The sequence below is a fragment of the Microcaecilia unicolor genome, chromosome 11 (assembly GCF_901765095.1).
Source record: "Microcaecilia unicolor chromosome 11, aMicUni1.1, whole genome shotgun sequence".
Classification (NCBI taxonomy): domain Eukaryota; kingdom Metazoa; phylum Chordata; class Amphibia; order Gymnophiona; family Siphonopidae; genus Microcaecilia; species Microcaecilia unicolor.
In genome coordinates this window covers 136,479,801-136,496,291 of record NC_044041.1, presented here as the reverse complement: position 1 = coordinate 136,496,291, position 16,491 = coordinate 136,479,801, and the positions used below count along the sequence as shown (strand labels likewise).

The 16,491-nt window shown below is 45.9% G+C and overlaps 1 protein-coding gene across 1 annotated transcript in view; it reads right to left on the bottom strand.

Annotated features, from left to right (window-relative positions):
• The window catches only part of ACTN3 (actinin alpha 3), a 368,054-nt gene extending 358,373 nt beyond the window's left edge, over window positions 1-9,681 (bottom strand). Inside the window, exon 1 of the mRNA XM_030217755.1 lies at window positions 9,359-9,681. Within this exon, the coding sequence (XP_030073615.1) occupies window positions 9,359-9,493 (135 nt within the window). The 5' untranslated portion in view covers window positions 9,494-9,681. The remainder of the gene's footprint in view (window positions 1-9,358) is intronic.
• Between the last annotated feature and the right edge of the window lie 6,810 nt (window positions 9,682-16,491).

Below are 16,491 nucleotides of genomic sequence, written 5' to 3'. Positions count from 1 at the left end.
AGCCCAGCATCCTGTCCACGACAGCGGCCAATCCAGGCCAAGGGCACCTGGCAAGCTTCCCAAACGTACAAACATTCTATACATGTTATTCCTGGAATTGTGGATTTTTCCCAAGTCCATTTAGTAGTGGTTTATAGACTTGTCCTTTAGGAAACTGTCTAACCCCTTTTTAAACTCTGCTAAGCTAACCGCCTTCACCACGTTCTCTGCCAACGAATTCCAGAGTTTATTTATGCATTGGGTGAAGAAATATTTTCTCCGATTTGTTTTAAATTTACTACACTGTAGTTTCATCGCATGCCCCCTAGTCCTAGTATTTTTATATGGTTTTGGTTGAAAAAATTATCTGCAAAAAATGGGGTTTAAGTGTCTGCAAGTACTTTTACTTTGAAAATTCATGAAGGAGGGGTGTGGCAAGATGGCGTCCTAGCTGGTCTCGCAAACAATTCCTCTGCTTGCTGGCGATTTTTCTTGGGGGGTTTTTTCTTCTATTTTTCGAGATGCCTCATACAAAAAGGAAAGGGATGACAAAGGGGCAACCGCCGTTAGCCATAACATCGTCCCCAATCCAGCAAACTTTGGATCGTTTTGTGAGCTTACCCTCGGAATACGGATTGGCGAGCCCCGTGTTGACTGACGTGGAAGGAGTGATGCCAATCTTGGGGCCAGATACCACCCTTTCGCAGCCGGAGCTGAATCCACCTCCATGTCCTGCTGCTGCCAGAGTGGAGATAGCAGGCCAAACTCAGACCAAAGAGTCTGATAGTTTGAGCCTGCTTGGTGGTATCTCCCCTGGTCAGACAGAGGAGAATATTCTGGAGCAAGAGACACCCCAGGAGGTGATCATGGAAGCTATATGGAAAGCGGTCCAGAGATTGACTTCTGAGCACGTCAACTATAGAAATGACTACAATTGTGAGTAAATTGACAATAATGTCAGAATCATTGGATCATGTTAGAAAAGAATCTACTAACCAAATATCTCAGTTAAAAGAAGATGTTAATACAGTGAAAACTACTGTTGATGCTTTAGTTAAAGATAAAGTGTTAATGGCTCGCAAAATAGAGCAAATAGAAAATTACAATCGACGACTTACACTTAGACTGTTGAATTTTCCTATATCACCAGCTTTGACCCCTCGGGATTTCCTCAAAAAATACCTACAAGAAATTTTGAAACTATCTCCAACAGAAATTCCCCCATGTAGCAAAGTTTATTATTTACCGAATATTTGAAAAAAAAAAATGGAGAAGCTTCAGAATCAGTGAATTTGGTGAATATGCCATCACAAGCTGGTATATATGCAGAATTTAACCGCAATATTGGAAGATTCTATGATTAAAATATCATCCAGAGAAACTCTGATAGTGTCCTTGGTATTCGAGCAGGATTTAAATATGATAATGAAATTGTACTTTAAATATTCTTCAAAAAAAACAAAAAGGCACACAACTGCTTACAAAACAGTAGATAAAAAACAACAAAGCAGTGGAATCAAATGCATTTATTGGAACAATACCGACGTGGCCACGTTTCGCCCTCAGGCTGCGTCAGGGGTACAAACTATAAAAACAAAACATAAGTATAAAAACATGTATAACCATACATATTAACAATGTCATAAGCATGATTCAACTAATAAAAGGCAATTATTAAAATTCAACATATATAAAACAATCCTTTAAAAGTTCTAAAAAAACATGTATAGACATACATGATATCATCTGTAAAACAAATATTTATAATTATCATTAAAATCATACATCACATAAAATTTTTATCAGAACATCTACAATTACTCATATCACATTTATAACTCTCAATAAAAAATGTTAAAATCATACAATTAGAATCAAAACAATTCAATGAAGAGGGGAAGAAATTTCTTTATACATACCTATCAAAAGTGTATGTAAATATATCATACACACTAGTAGTTTCAAAAATCTAGTTCTATACAGATATAAAAACAAAAAATAAAAGTGTCATCAGACAATAAAAAATAAAAGTTTTGTGTACATTTAGATATGCATCTTGTCTATACATGTTTTTTAGAACTTTTAAAGGATTGTTTTATATATGTTGAATTTTAATAATTGCCTTTTATTAGTTGAATCATGCTTATGACATTGTTAATATGTATGGTTATACATGTTTTTATACTTATGTTTTGTTTTTATAGTTTGTACCCCTGACGCAGCCTGAGGGCGAAACGCGGCCACGTCGGGTATTGTTCCAATAAATGCATTTGATTCCACTGCTTTGTTGTTTTTTATCTACTTTAAATATTCTTCTGCATTATTCTGCGGTCAGAAAATTTGGGTTTACCCGGATGTTACAAAGATGACACAGCAAAGAAGGAAACAATTTTTGTCTTTAAAAGAAGAAGTTAAAGGATTAGGTGCAACGTTTACACTGGTATACCCCTGCAAATGTTTGATCCATATGTCAGGAATTAAATATGTATTTTTCGAGCCAAACCAGTTAAGGATTTTCCTGGACTTCAAAAAACTATCTAGCCGATTGATGGGAACAACTGAATCAGCGATAAATTAAAGATATTGGGATAAAGAACAGGACTATGCCAATTTGGACTTTAATTTTTTCTTCTAAGTTAATAATCTCCTTAGTTTTTTCGTACCACTCCCCCCAGGAACTTTTGTGGTCTAAGGAAGAGTTAAAAATTTTGTGATAATTCTGTTGAATTTTCCTTTTTTTTCTTCTAATACTTTCTCTGTATTGCCTTACAAACTAGTATTTGTTTGTAATCATTGAAAATTAATAAATAAATAACATTTTAAAAAATTCCTGAAGGAAAAAGTATGTGCATACTTGTACTTTAAAAACTAGTGAAAAGTAACTGCAGACCTTTTAGAGCTATGCAGGCAATAAGAAAATTGCATCAGAAAGTGCTTTATTTAACCAGGAGACTAGGGTTAACATCTGTATCTTTCAAAGGGTGCCCTGTAATCTTAAATAACAAAAAAGAAGACAAAACCTTGGTTCACCATGAAAACATGTAATAGAGGGTGAATAAACTTTCCAAAACTCACAAGGAACATCTGTTGGAGAAGTGAGATTAGAACTCTAGCTTTCCTGGTTCTCCACTTGTTGCATTAACCATTAGGCTGCTCTTCTGCTCTTTGGTTTGAACCAGTACTCATGCAATGGTTCAGCACAAGTTAAGAGACATTCTTCCCTCTTAGCCAGCCCTAATCCAATACCCCACCTAGTACCAGATGATCAAAAGCAAACACGGGCGCTAGAGGCTATTAGCACAGGACTAGGTTCAGAGGCAGCAAGCGCATGTAACAATGCGCTCGCTGGCTCTGAATGCTAATAGCATGCAAATGCATGCTAAACAGGGACATTTGTATTCCTTCCCAAAGCTCAGCAGGCAGCGTGCCAAATAAGGGTATGGCTACTGCTGTAAACCCTACGCCAGCTCGGAGCTGGTGTTAGGGTTTACAAATCATTGGGAAGGAATGGGGAGCCCTGTCTAGCATGCATCTGCATGCTAGCAGAGCTCCCCCATCCCCCTGACATGAGGCCCCCTGACTGACCGACCAACCCTTCCCCTCACAAAAGACCCGACCCCCCACCATCACCCTCGACAGAAGAGAGGGCTGGAGGTCTGGTGGACCTCTGGCCCCCACCTGATGATCTAGTGGCCCCGCACCCCCCATACATTCAGATGACGGAGGAGGAAGTAGCACTCCCTCCTCCTTCTAATGCCACCTTTAAAATGGCGGCACCCTGCCCAGGTACATCCTGGGATGCACTGGGTGAGGCTTCCCTACCATATAAAGGTGAAACTCCCTTATATGGTAGAGAAGCCCTGCCCAGCACATTCTAGGATGCACTGGGCAGGGTGCTGCCATTTTGGATGCATTGCTGTGAAAAGAAGCTGGGAGCTGGAGGTCAGCTGGACCTCCAGCCCTCTCTTCTGTTGGGTCTGTCAGTCAGTGGGGGTCTAGTTGGGTTGGGGGGGGTGCTAGACCTCTGGGGCCTCTGTGCAGGGAGGGTTTGGGGGTTCTGGAGGTCCAGCGGACCTACAGCCCATAACATACTGATATGGTCTAGGCTTTTTTTTTTTGACAGCCCAGACCTGAAACAACTTCTGCATGAGGATTGTGCCTTGGGCACATGCCCAATGCACAGTCCTCCTGCAGAAATACCCCTATTATCAGAGTTAATAGCATGCATGAATTTGCATGTTATTAGCTTTGGTCATAGGGACATTATTGTCCTGCCCTGTTCCGGCGCTAATTTTAGAGAGCTGTTCGGAACAGCACGGGGTTTTCTATCATCTGGTCCCTAGTATTTAGAGAGAATGCTTTCCTCTTAACTAGCAGATGATCCAGTGCACAGTAGGCAATTGCTCTCTAAGTTGGCAGGCTGACCTCTAGTGGTACATTCTGATGTTCACCAAGAGTCAGATGTCCCAGTTTTCAGGATGCAGCACTGTAAGAAGAGAATGCTGCAGGTATGCTTTTCCAATACAAAATAAGTATTATTGGTCCACTCATGTGGAGTGTTGTAACCTTGGGGACTCTCTGGCTGAGGACCTAACTGTGCAGGGTCCCAGGCTTGGGTTCCCTGAACCTAATTTCCTCCTTAAAGGGAGAGTGGGGTCCTTACTTAACAGTGCATGACAATACTGAAAATTGACTGGCTTGTGTGGTGGGAAAGGAGAAAGGAAAAAGAAAAAGAATTCTGCCAGTACAGAAAACTGTAGTATGCACAGTTCTTTGTTCTCATTTTTTAAGCTGCAGTAATTTGCATCAGAAGTAAAACTTATTTTAACGTGCACTAAGGAACTATGTTCTGCACAGCTTATTACATCAGACTCTCAATGTACCAGCTCTGAGCATGAATTGAAACAATGTCCTAGCACAATTTAAAGAACATTACTCTACTGAGCATGCCTTCTTTCAGAGAAACTGTGGAAACAAAGATTCCAAAGTCTATGGACTTTGAAGCACTCTTCATAGAAGCATGGCCATAGCTAAAAGGCAAGATCATATGCTAAACCACTTGAGAAAATAAGAAAATAACCCCTGAAGAATGAACTAAGTTACAGCCCTCATGGAAGACCTTTTTTCTTATTCCATCGTACATAAAGGACTACACAAATGGTATATCAGTTTTAAGAGCAGTAACAAGATGCACTTTATGCCCTATATCATTACTTTAAATTTGAACATTATAGGAGTGGAGGAGTGGCCTAGTGGTTAGGGTGGTGGACTTTGGTCCTGAGGAACTGAGTTCAATTCCCACTTCAGGCACAGGCAGCTCCTTGTGACTCTGGGCAAGTCACTTAACCCTCCATTGCCCCATGTAAGCTGCATTGAGCCTGCCATGAGTGGGAAAGCATGGGTTACAAATGTAACAAAAAAAAAAATCAGTAAATGGCAAACTTCCTATTTCTGCTCTTCCTTTGTATAGCATCCTGGCATTTCCAGGTGAATCCAGCAACTCAGCATTCCCACAGGACTAATACATGAGAGGGGCTGAGATACTGATTTGTGTCAAACAGGAGAGGAACTAGAAGATCATACTTTACAATCTTAAGACTCACAAACTGTATGATAAAGCAATTGGGAAAGCTAGTGGAATGCTGGGGAGTGGAAGAAGAGTTTCAACTAGCAGGAATATTTTATGCCAGAGTTTATTTAAAGTGATAGAGAGGTGTGGTAGCCATGTTAGTCCACTCTTAAGGTTATCAATAGAAATCAAACAAAATAAAACATGGAAAAGAAAATAAGATGATATCTTTTTTATTGGACATAACTTAATACATTTCTTGATTAGCTTTCGAAGGTTGCCCTTCTTCGTCAGACTGTCAAAGTAATGTTTGGATGTCTCACTTATATATACTATCTGCTACCACATTTGCTTATTTCCGATCTGACGAAGAAGGGCAACCTTCGAAAGCTAATCAAGAAATGTATTAAGTTATGTCCAATAAAAAAGATATCATCTTATTTTCTTTACCATGTTTTATTTTGTTTGATTTCTATTGATAACCTTTAAAGTGATATAAACCACACCAGGGGCGTAGCTACGGGTGGGCCTGGCTGGGCCCAGGCCCACCCAATTTCAGCCCAGGCCCGCCAAACGCCAGCCCCAGCTCCCATTGCCGGCCACTGCTGCTTCTTCCTGTTGAGCAGCAGGGCCGGCGCTACAAAAAGAAGCGCTAACGGCGCTAAGGATGAAAAATGTTTAAAAAAAAAAAACGCGGCACCGGCAGGCACTGTCTAGGCAGTCTTGAGGCATTGGCTGCTGGCTCGCAGGCTCCTCCTGTCTCTTACGTTACTGCCCCTGCAGGGGCAGTGATGTAGGAGACGGGAGGAGCCTGCGAGCCAGCAGCCAATGCCTCAAGGCTGCCTAGACAGTGCCTGCCGGTGCCGCGCTTTTTTTTTTAAAAACATTTTTCATCCTTAGCGCCGTTAGCGTTTCTTCTTTTTGTAGCGCCGGCCCTGCTGCTCAACAGGAAAAGCAGCAGTGGCCGGCAATGGGAGCTGGGGCTGGCGCTGGCATGCAGGGCGGGCCTCGTCGAGGAAAAGAGGGAAAACATGGAAGGATGGGGAGAAAAAGAGGGAAAACAGGTGGAAGGATGGGGAGAAAAAGAGGGAAAACAGATGGAAGGATGGCAGAGAAAGGGAAAACATGGAAGGATGGCAGAGAATGAGGGAAAACATGGAAGGATGGGGAGAAAGAGGGAAAACATGGAAGGATGGGGAGAAAAGAGGGAAAACAGATGGAAGGATGGCAGAGAAAGAGGGAAACAGATGGAAGGATGGCAGAGGATGAGGGAAAACATGGAAGGATGGGGAGAAAGAGGGAAAACATGGAAGGATGGGAAGAAAGATAGAAAACAGATGGAAGGATGGGGCGAAAAGAGGGAAAACAGATGGAAGGATGGCAGAGAAAGAGGGAAAACAGATGGAAGGATGGGGAGAGAAAGAGGGAAAACGGATGGATGGGGAGAGAGACTCTGGATGGAAGAATGGGGAGAGAAAGGGAAGAGACTGGAAGGATGCAGAGAGAAAGGGGAGAGACTGGAAGGATGTGGAGAGAGAAGGGACACTGAACAGAAAAGGGTAGAGTGATACAGAGACACTGGTTAGAAAGAGAGAGACATTAGATGGAAGGATCAGGAGAGAGGGTAAATGGATGGAAGGATGGGGAGAGAAAGAGGGAAGACGTTGGATGGAAGGGTAGGGAGAAAGAGGTGACACTGGACGGAAGGATGCAGAAAGAAAGAGGGGAGACTACTGGAAGGATGGGGAGAGAGAGGGGAGACTGGAAGGATGGGGAGAGAAAGAAGAGAGCTGCTGGATGGAAAAGGAGAGTAGTGAAAGACTGGAGAATAAGAGGAAGGGGCATGGGGAGAACAAGGGTGAGAAAAAGATGAAAAGCCATAAGTAGATGAAGGAAATTAAAGAATGGATGGTAAGAATGAATTAAATCAGGACAGAGAGAGAGAGAGAGAGGCAGAAAAATATTGAAGAAAGCAAAGAAAAAGGAGAGAAAAATGAGAAATGGCCAGGAAACCGTGGCAGAAGAGTTAAGCGAAAACGAAGGAAAGCAGAATCTAGAGACTGGGAGCGACACAATGAGAAAAAGTAAATGGCCATACAAGAAAGGTAAAGAAAATAATTTTATTTTTAATTTAGGATAAAGTAATATGGTACCTGTGTTAATAAAGTTTCAGAGACCAATACTTCCTTCCTTAGGTCAGGAGAGGATAGCGTAACAGCATTATACTGACCTGAGGCAGGAGGTTTTAGCCTCTGAAAGCTCACTGAAAAGGGTGTTAGGCTATTAAATAAATTTTCTGAAATCTGATGCACTGAAAAGCAGCACTTTACCCTGTGTGACAAATGCATCTGATTAGCGTGACTAAATTTTGCTGGGGGAGGGGGTAGAGAGAAAATTTTGTGCCCACCCACTTTGGGTTCAGGCCCATCCAAAATTGGCAGTCTGGCTACGCCACTGAACCACACACAGAACAGAACACATTTACTAAGAAGCAGTCACTGCTCCTAGGTAGATTCATATCCTAAAATAAACTGGTTCCCCAACCCCACCTTCTTCTAAACTTATCATGGCATGCAACTGAATAAGCTTAGCCCATGGGTGAGGGAGGGGCAAGTCCTTCATGACTAGAAATACTAAGTTAAATCAGACAGAAAAGATGCCACTGGTGTGACGAGACCATTTACTTATGTTCTGAAGTGATTGAAGATACAGAAAGGCATACATAATGAGTGTGTGTGTGTGTATATATATATATATATATATATATATATATATATATATATAAGGCCTTCCCATATTTCAGGTTATCTACTAGAGCTTCTTAAGCAATCCTCCAGCCTCAGCAACTTTCTAGCTGATCCTCAGTCCATTAGTATTAAAACTAGGATGAAAAGTAGTTCATCTTAATTCTGGGAGATAATTCTTTTTTGCTTTTTAAAGTGTCTTTTCAGCAGGAAATCTAATACCTCTCCTCCAACTGGTAAGGCATCTAAGTAAAATGTCACTCTTCTCTTCCCCCCACCCTCAACCCCATACCAAGTTCAGCATCTGAAATCTCATCCCTAAGCCGCTGCTGCACAAGCTGGTGTCAATTATCCTGGAAGACCAGCTGAAAGGCATTTGCCTCCCAACCAGATCATCTTTCTTACTGCCAATCCCTCTCTTGTCCATAGAGCAGAATCCAGACCTCAGGCACAAAACTCCCCTTCAAAATTCTATGAGACAGGCAGTTAGGTGAGTCAGTATTGTGTTTGTATGCGAGTGTGAAAGAGAGAGGAAGGAATTGGGAGGGGGGGGGGGGGAATCATTTTAAAGAGGAGTCATTGAGATGACAGTGCACAATGAACTCCTGTTTCAAAATCCACCACAAACCTCCCTTCTAATGATGGCACCTATGTATCCATGAAAGTCCATGCAGATTTTATAACACTGGTTTAATTAAAGACACTGCACACTACTGGAGCTCTGTGCTGCAAAGCCTAGCAGCACACAGCATAAAGAATATGAAGTGTGAATGTGGGTGGATCTGTGTGTTATACAGGACAGAGACAGCAGAGATGCCAGGTTACCCCATTCGAGGCTACAGATTTTGGGACAGTCCTGGATTTCTGACCACCCCATCCTGGTACATTATTGGACTTGCAGTACTGATTTCAATGGATAGGATCAGGCACTACAAATCCCACACTGCTTTGGGATATAAATTCAAAACCAGGGCTGTACCAAAATCTCCAGCCTAGAACTGGGAAACTTGGCATCTCTGAGACAGAACTGTCCTTTTCAATTCCCAGTTTCACCCTTCCTCCTCACCTTCCTTTGCTGCTTCTCCCAGGCTGGGTCCAGAAGTAGGTCCCTGTCCCAGTCCTCTTCCTGGGCCATATAGTGGTCCTCGGTCACTGCATAGGACTGGTGATACTGTGTATGACTTTCAATGATGGTTGTCATTTTTTTCTCTCTCTATTCTTCTTCCTCTCCTGAGGTGTTTGATTGCTGATTCCTTGTTTTAAGAGCTGTCACACTTTCCTCTTAAGCCACTGTCTCTGTCTGTCTCCAGAAGTCCCAGGCTGGCTAATGACAGCAATATACTGTGTGCCTGTGTGAGAGATTGGGGGGGGGGGGGTCAAAACCTGATGGTCTTCACAGCGGTGGCTGCTGCTGCTCTCTAGCCCAGAGCTTCTGGTCAAAACTGGTCCACGTGACTGGTCCTCAATAAGTATTATCAGCCTGGCAGTCTGGGATTAAGTTTTGCCCATAAAAGGAAGAATGGGGTGGGCAAGTGCCAGCCATACACCAATCACACCCAGGGGTTACCAACTGAGGCTTACTACATCAATAGGTCACACCCACTTCAAAATCAGATAAGAAAAGAGGTTAGAAACATCTTTATACGTGTCTGTGACAGCCAAAGACAAATCAATAGGAAAATCAAAACTACAAATTCATGCATGCCATTAGACTATGACAATGCCACCTCCTCTATCAGAAAAGAAAGTTCATTTTTTAAAATAGACAAATTTACAGGGCATATGTGAATAGTCATATCTGGCATGAGTTCATGTTGCTTTGAATACCTCCCTTCTTCCACCCTTACCAGCCCTAGAACACACACACACTTGTGACGTGTCTGGTGCCTATGAATAGCACAACAGAGGTATGTGCTGATAAGGGAGCTGAGCCTTCCACCATGAGAATCTCTCTGCTGGCTGAAACCAAAGGAAACCTGAACCTTTTTCAGGGCCAGTTGGAAGAAGCTGACTGATACTTATCTGTTTCTATGGTCAGCTGTTTCTTGTAGGATGTCTATGCAAGTGGAGGCAGAATGAACATCCAACAATTTCATACATGTATAGTCTAGGCAGGCATGAATGGGTACTGCAGAATTTCCAGCTGGTTCAGAGGCCCTGAAGGAAAAACTCATTGGGGAGATGAGGGTGTAACATCTCCAAGGGACACAAATGCTTATACTCCAAAGATCACAAAAGTGAATACTCTGTATAGTTTCAATCTATAGTAAAATTGTAGCTGGAGAGAAATTTTGTATAGAGATATCTGATTATTAATTGTTAGCTGTTCCTTAAAGATCCCAAAATGCCAATTATTAGTTTCCTAACCAGTTTTAGTGTGCCTTTTCTTTAGTCTGGAGACAACTCCTAGATGAGAACATGATATTTTGATTCTGAAAGTTTTCATTAGCCCTAATGGTATGAGAGATGATGAGCTCCAGAATCAGAGATGTTATGAGTCCTGAACAGTATTCAGGTTGTGGGAACAAAGTGTCATGGTCGGTGGCAGCGATGTCCATGCCTTCCTCCTCCAGTGCCCTGTTCCTCCTTCTAAAATTACCTGCAGTTCCAGTCATGCAAGGTTCCACGTTAGGAGTTATAGACCAAGAAAGGGATCCAGTCAATCTGCACCAGCTTGCTCCAGCCCACCGATCCAGCTCCCAGTCCTTCTACATCAGCTGCTCCACCCCACCAGCTTGTCCAACCTGCCTGCTCTCTCACTACCTACCTCCCTCCCTACCTCCCTCACTACCTATGGCCCCCTTTCACATTCTATTCCTCACCCTATCCCTCCCCAATCTCTTCCCCCTCCCTCCACTGTCTACCACACGAACTCACTACCCATCCCCACCCGTCTCGCCTACTACTGCAATACCTTACCTACCCCTATCCCCCACCACCTCACCATCCCTACTGTCCTCCTCCTCCTTCCTAGCTCTCAACCTCCAGCACCTCCTTCCTGCCATGAACCCTTCCCCATTCCGCCTCAGCGCATCCCGCCTTCGTCGCCCTACCTCCCCCACCCTTCTCCGCTCTCTCTTGCTCCTTCTCCTGCTATCCGCGGGAGACATCAATCCCAACCCAGGTCCACCACACATGTCCTCGTCCTCGTCTCATCTATGCAAACGTTCCCGCGATATCTCCAATCTCATCCCCATTCCCCTCCTCCCCCCTTCCTCCCTCCCCTTCTCGTGTGCCCTATGGAATGCCCACTCAATCTGCAACAAACTTACCTTCACCCATGATCTCTTCATCTCCCATTCCCTCCACCTGCTCGCCCTAACTGAAACCTGGCTCACCCCCGACGACTCTGCCTCAGTCGCAGCCCTTTGCCACGGAGGCTACCTTTTCTCCCATTCGCCCCGCACAGCCAACCGCGGTGGAGGCGTTGGCCTACTACTTTTGCCCTCCTGCAGTTTTCAACCCCTCCTCCTACCACAGTCTCACTGCTTCTCATCCTTTGAAGTCCATTCCATCCATCTATTCTACCCGCTGCCACTCCGAGTTGCAGTCATCTACCGCCCCCCCTGACAAGTCCCTCCCTTCCTTCCTTACTGAGTTCGATGCCTGGCTCTCCGTTTTTCTTGAGCCCTCATCCCCATCCCTCATTCTTGGTGACTTCAACATACACAATGATAACCCATACAATTCATACACTTCTCAATTCCTCACCCTAACCTCCTCCTTCAACCTCCAACTGAGCTCCACCACCCCTACTCACGAATCTGGTCACTGTCTTGATCTCGTCCTCTCTTCTACCTGCTCGCCCTTTAATCTCTGCGTCTCTGCTCTGACCATTTCTGACCATCACCTGATCACATTCACACTTCATCACCCTCCCCCTCAGTCCCGCCCAACACTAACCACTACCTCCAGGAATCTCATCTGCTAGTATCTCTGATCTCCTCCCGTCCATCACGTCCTCCGAGTCCGTCGACAAGGCTGTTTCCAACTACAATGCCACTCTCTCCTCCGCCCTAGACACCCTTGCACCATCAGTTTCCCGTCCCACAAGGCGCACTACTCCCCAGCCCTGGCTTAACCCTTGCACCCGTTACCTTCGCTCCTGCTCCCAATCGGCTGAACACCTATGGAGGAAATCTCGCACCCATACTGACTTCATTCACTACAAATTCATGCTATCCTCCTTCTAGTCCTCCCTATTCCTCACCAAACAGGACTACTACACTCACTTGACTAATTCCCTCAGCTCTAACCCTCGTCATCTCTTTGCCACCCTCAACTCCCTCCTCAAAGTGCCCTCTGCTCCCATCCCCCCCTCACTCTCTCCTCAATCACTGGCTGATTACTTCCGCGACAAGATCCAGAAGATCAACCTCGAATTCACCTCTAAACCTTCTCCTCCTCTTCATCCTATCACCCACTCAACCAATCACCCCATGCCTCCTTCTCCTCTTTTCCTGATATCACCGAAGAGGAAACCGCCCATCTTCTCTCCTCCTCGAAATGCACCACCTGTTCCTCAGACCCCATTCCCATCAACTTACTTGTCACCATCTCTCCTACTATCACCCCTCCCATCTGTCATATCCTCAACCTCTCTCTCTCCACCGCAACTGTCCCCGACACCTTCAAGCATGCTGTTGTCACACCTCTCCTCAAAAAACCTTCACTTGACCCCACCTGTCCCTCCAACTACCGCCCATCTCCCTCCTACCCTTCCTTTCCAAAATACTTGAACGCGCCGTTCACAGCCATTGCATTGATTTTCTCGCTTCTCATACCATCCTCGATCCGCTTCAATCTGGCTTTCGCCCACTTCACTCGACAGAAACGGCATTATCCAAAGTCTGTAATGACCTGTTCCTCGCCAAATCCAAAGGTCATTACTCCATCCTCATTCTCCTCGACCTATCCGACGCCTTTGACACTGTCAATCACAACTTACTTCTGGACACACTGTCCTCTTTTGGGTTCCAGGGCTCTGTCCTCTCCTGGTTCTCCTCTTATCTCTCCCATCGTACCTTCAGAGTACACTCTCATGGTTCTTCCTCCACCCCTATCCCGCTCTCTGTTGGAGTCCCTCAGGGTTCTATCCTTGGACCCCTTCTTTTCTCTATCTACACCTCTTCCCTGGGCTCCCTGATCTCATCTCATGGCTTCCAGTATCACCTTTATGCTGACGACACCCAGCTTTATCTCTCCACACCTGACATCACTGCGGAAACCCAGGCCAAAGTATCGGCCTGCTTATCCGACATTGCTGCCTGGATGTCCAACCGCCACCTGAAACTGAACATGGCCAAGACCGAACTTCTTGTCTTCCCACCCAAACCCACTTCTCCTCTACCTCCACTCTCTATTTCGGTTGACAACACCCTCATTGTCCCCGTCTCTTCTGCCCGCAACCTCGGTGTCATCTTTGACTCCTCCCTCTCCTTCTCTGCGCACATCCAGCAGATAGCCAAGACCTGTCGCTTCTTCCTCTATAACATTAGCAAAACCCGCCCTTTCCTCTCTGAGCACACCACCCGAACTCTCATCCACTCCCTCGTTACCTCTCGCCTTGACTACTGCAACCTGCTCCTCACTGGTCTCCCACTTAGCCACCTATCCCCCCTTCAGTCCGTTCAGAACTCTGCCGCACGTCTTATCTTCCGCCTGAACCGATACACTCATACCACCCCTCTCCTCAAGTCACTTTATTGGCTTCCGATCAGGTACCGCATTCAATTCAAGCTTCTGCTACTAACCTACAAATGTACTCGATCTGCAGCACCTCTCAACCCTCATCTCCCCTCATCTCCCCTTACCCTCATCTCCTCATCTCCCCGTACCCTCTGCTCTCAAGACAAATCCCTCCTTTCAGTACCCTTCTCCACCACCGCCAACTCCAGACTCCGCCCTTTTTGCCTCGCCTCACCCCACGCGTGGAACAAACTCCCCGAGCCCATACGCCAGGCCCCCTCCCTGCCCATCTTCAAATCTCTGCTTAAAGCCCACCTCTTCAATGTCGCCTTTGGCACCTAACCTCTACACCTCTGCCCAGGAAACCTAGACTGCCCAACTTGACATTTCGTTACTTAGATTGTAAGCTCCTTTGAGCAGGGACCGTCCTTCTTTGTTTATTTTGTACAGCGCTGCGTAACCCTAGTAGCGCTCTAGAAATGTTAAGTAGTAGTAGTAGTAGTGTCGACGATAATACACTGAAACCTTCTGCTTAGTGTGCTGCTGCGGCTAGGAAAGCTAATGGAATGTTGGGTATTATTAGGAAAGGTAAGGAAAACAGGTGTGAGGATGTTATAATGCCGTTGTATCGCTCCATGGTGCGACCGCACCTTGAGTATTGTGTTCAATTCTGGTCGCCGCATCTCAAGAAAGATATAGTAGAATTTGAAAAGGTGCGGCGAAGGGCGACTAAAATGATAGCGGGGATGGGACAACTTCCCTATGAGGAAAGACTAAGGAGGCTAGGGCTTTTCAGTTTGGAGAAGAGACGGCTGAGGGGAGACATGATCAGGGGCATATCTGCGTGGGGCCACGGGGGCCTGGGCCCCCGCAGATTTTGCCCTGGACCCCCTACCGTCGATCCTCCCCCGCCGTCGCCGTGGGCTACCTTTGCTGGCGGGGGACCCCAACCCCTGCCAGCCAAGGCCCGCTTCCTCCTGCCACTGCCTTTAAAAATATTCCTTCAGCTGGCGGGGGACCCCAACCCCGCCAGCCGAGCCAAGGTCTTTTAAGTTCTTCTTCGATCGTCCTCCATGCTGTTCAAAGCTGCTGAATCCAGTTTCGGAGTCTGACGTCGCTGCGCTTTGAACGTGCAGGACGTCAGACTCTTGTTTCTGTGAGTCTGACGTCCTGCACGTACAACGTAGATGTTGGGGTCTCCCGCCAGCAAAGGTAGGTGACGGCGGCAGGGGGGGTCGGCGGCCGCGGGGGGCTAAAATGTGCCCCCTCACTCTGGCTCTGGCCCCCTCCTACCGCCAAACTTCAGATACACCTCTGGACATGATAGAGGCATATAAAATAATGAGTGGAATGGAGCAGGTGGATGTGAAGCATCTGTTCACGCTTTCCAAAAATACTAGGACTAGGGGGCATGCAATGAAACTACAGTGTAGTAAATTTAAAAACAAATCGGAGAAAATGTTTCCTCACCCAACGCGTAATTAAACTCTGGAATTCGTTGCCAGAGAACGTGGTGAAGGCGGTTAGCTTGGCAGAGTTTAAAAAGGGGTTAGAGGGTTTCCTAAAGGACAAGTCCATAAACCACTACTAAATGCACTTGGGAAAAATCCACAATTCCAGGAATAACACGCATAGAATGTTTGTACGTTTGGGAAGCTTTGCCAGGTGCCCTTGGCCTGGATTGGCCTCTGTCATGGACAGGATGCTGGGCTCGATGGACCCTTGTTTTTTCCCAGTGTGGCATTACTTATGTACAGGAACAGGGCTTGGCAGGAACAGCTACCAGGAACAGGACTTGGCTTGACAGGCACAGGGCTTGACTTAGCAGGAACAAAAATCAGGAACAGGGCTTGACTTGGCAGGAACAGGAACCCATACCTGCGAAGTCTCCCACATTCAGCGGGTCATCTCCCACAGTCCCGCCAAAGCAGGAAAGTCTCCTGCTGAGATCCATTGCCACTGCTGCTTCTCTCGAGCAGCTACAGCCGCATCAAAAAAAGAAAAACAAACATGGGGCTGCAACAGCCTTCAGGCATGCGCTGTCGGCTCTACCGGTCCTCTGCCCCGGAACAGAAAATGATGACAGCAGGGGCAGAGGACAGCAGAATTGACAGCACATGCTTGAAGGCTGCTGTGGCCCTGCACTTGTTTTTCTTGTTTTGCTGGTGCCGCTGCTGCAACATAGGGAGGGAGAGGAAACATGGGGTACTGGGTGGAAAGGGTAGGGGAAGGGGGAAAGGGTGTCCAGAGGGAGGCAGGAGGTGATAAATGGAGAGAGCAGAAGGGAGAAAGAAAGAAGAATGAGGACGCTGGAGGTTACAGAGAGAGAGATGGGGAGAGAAAGAGGGAACATGGAAAAGGGCAGGGGAGAGACAAGCTGCTGGGGAGAAGGAAGGGGACCAAGGGGGAGACCCTGGCTGGTCTGATGGAGAGAGAAAGAGGAGAAATGCTGGATGAAAGGAGGGAGAGAAAGAGGAAAAATGCTAGAAAGAGGGGGCAGAAAGAGGGAAG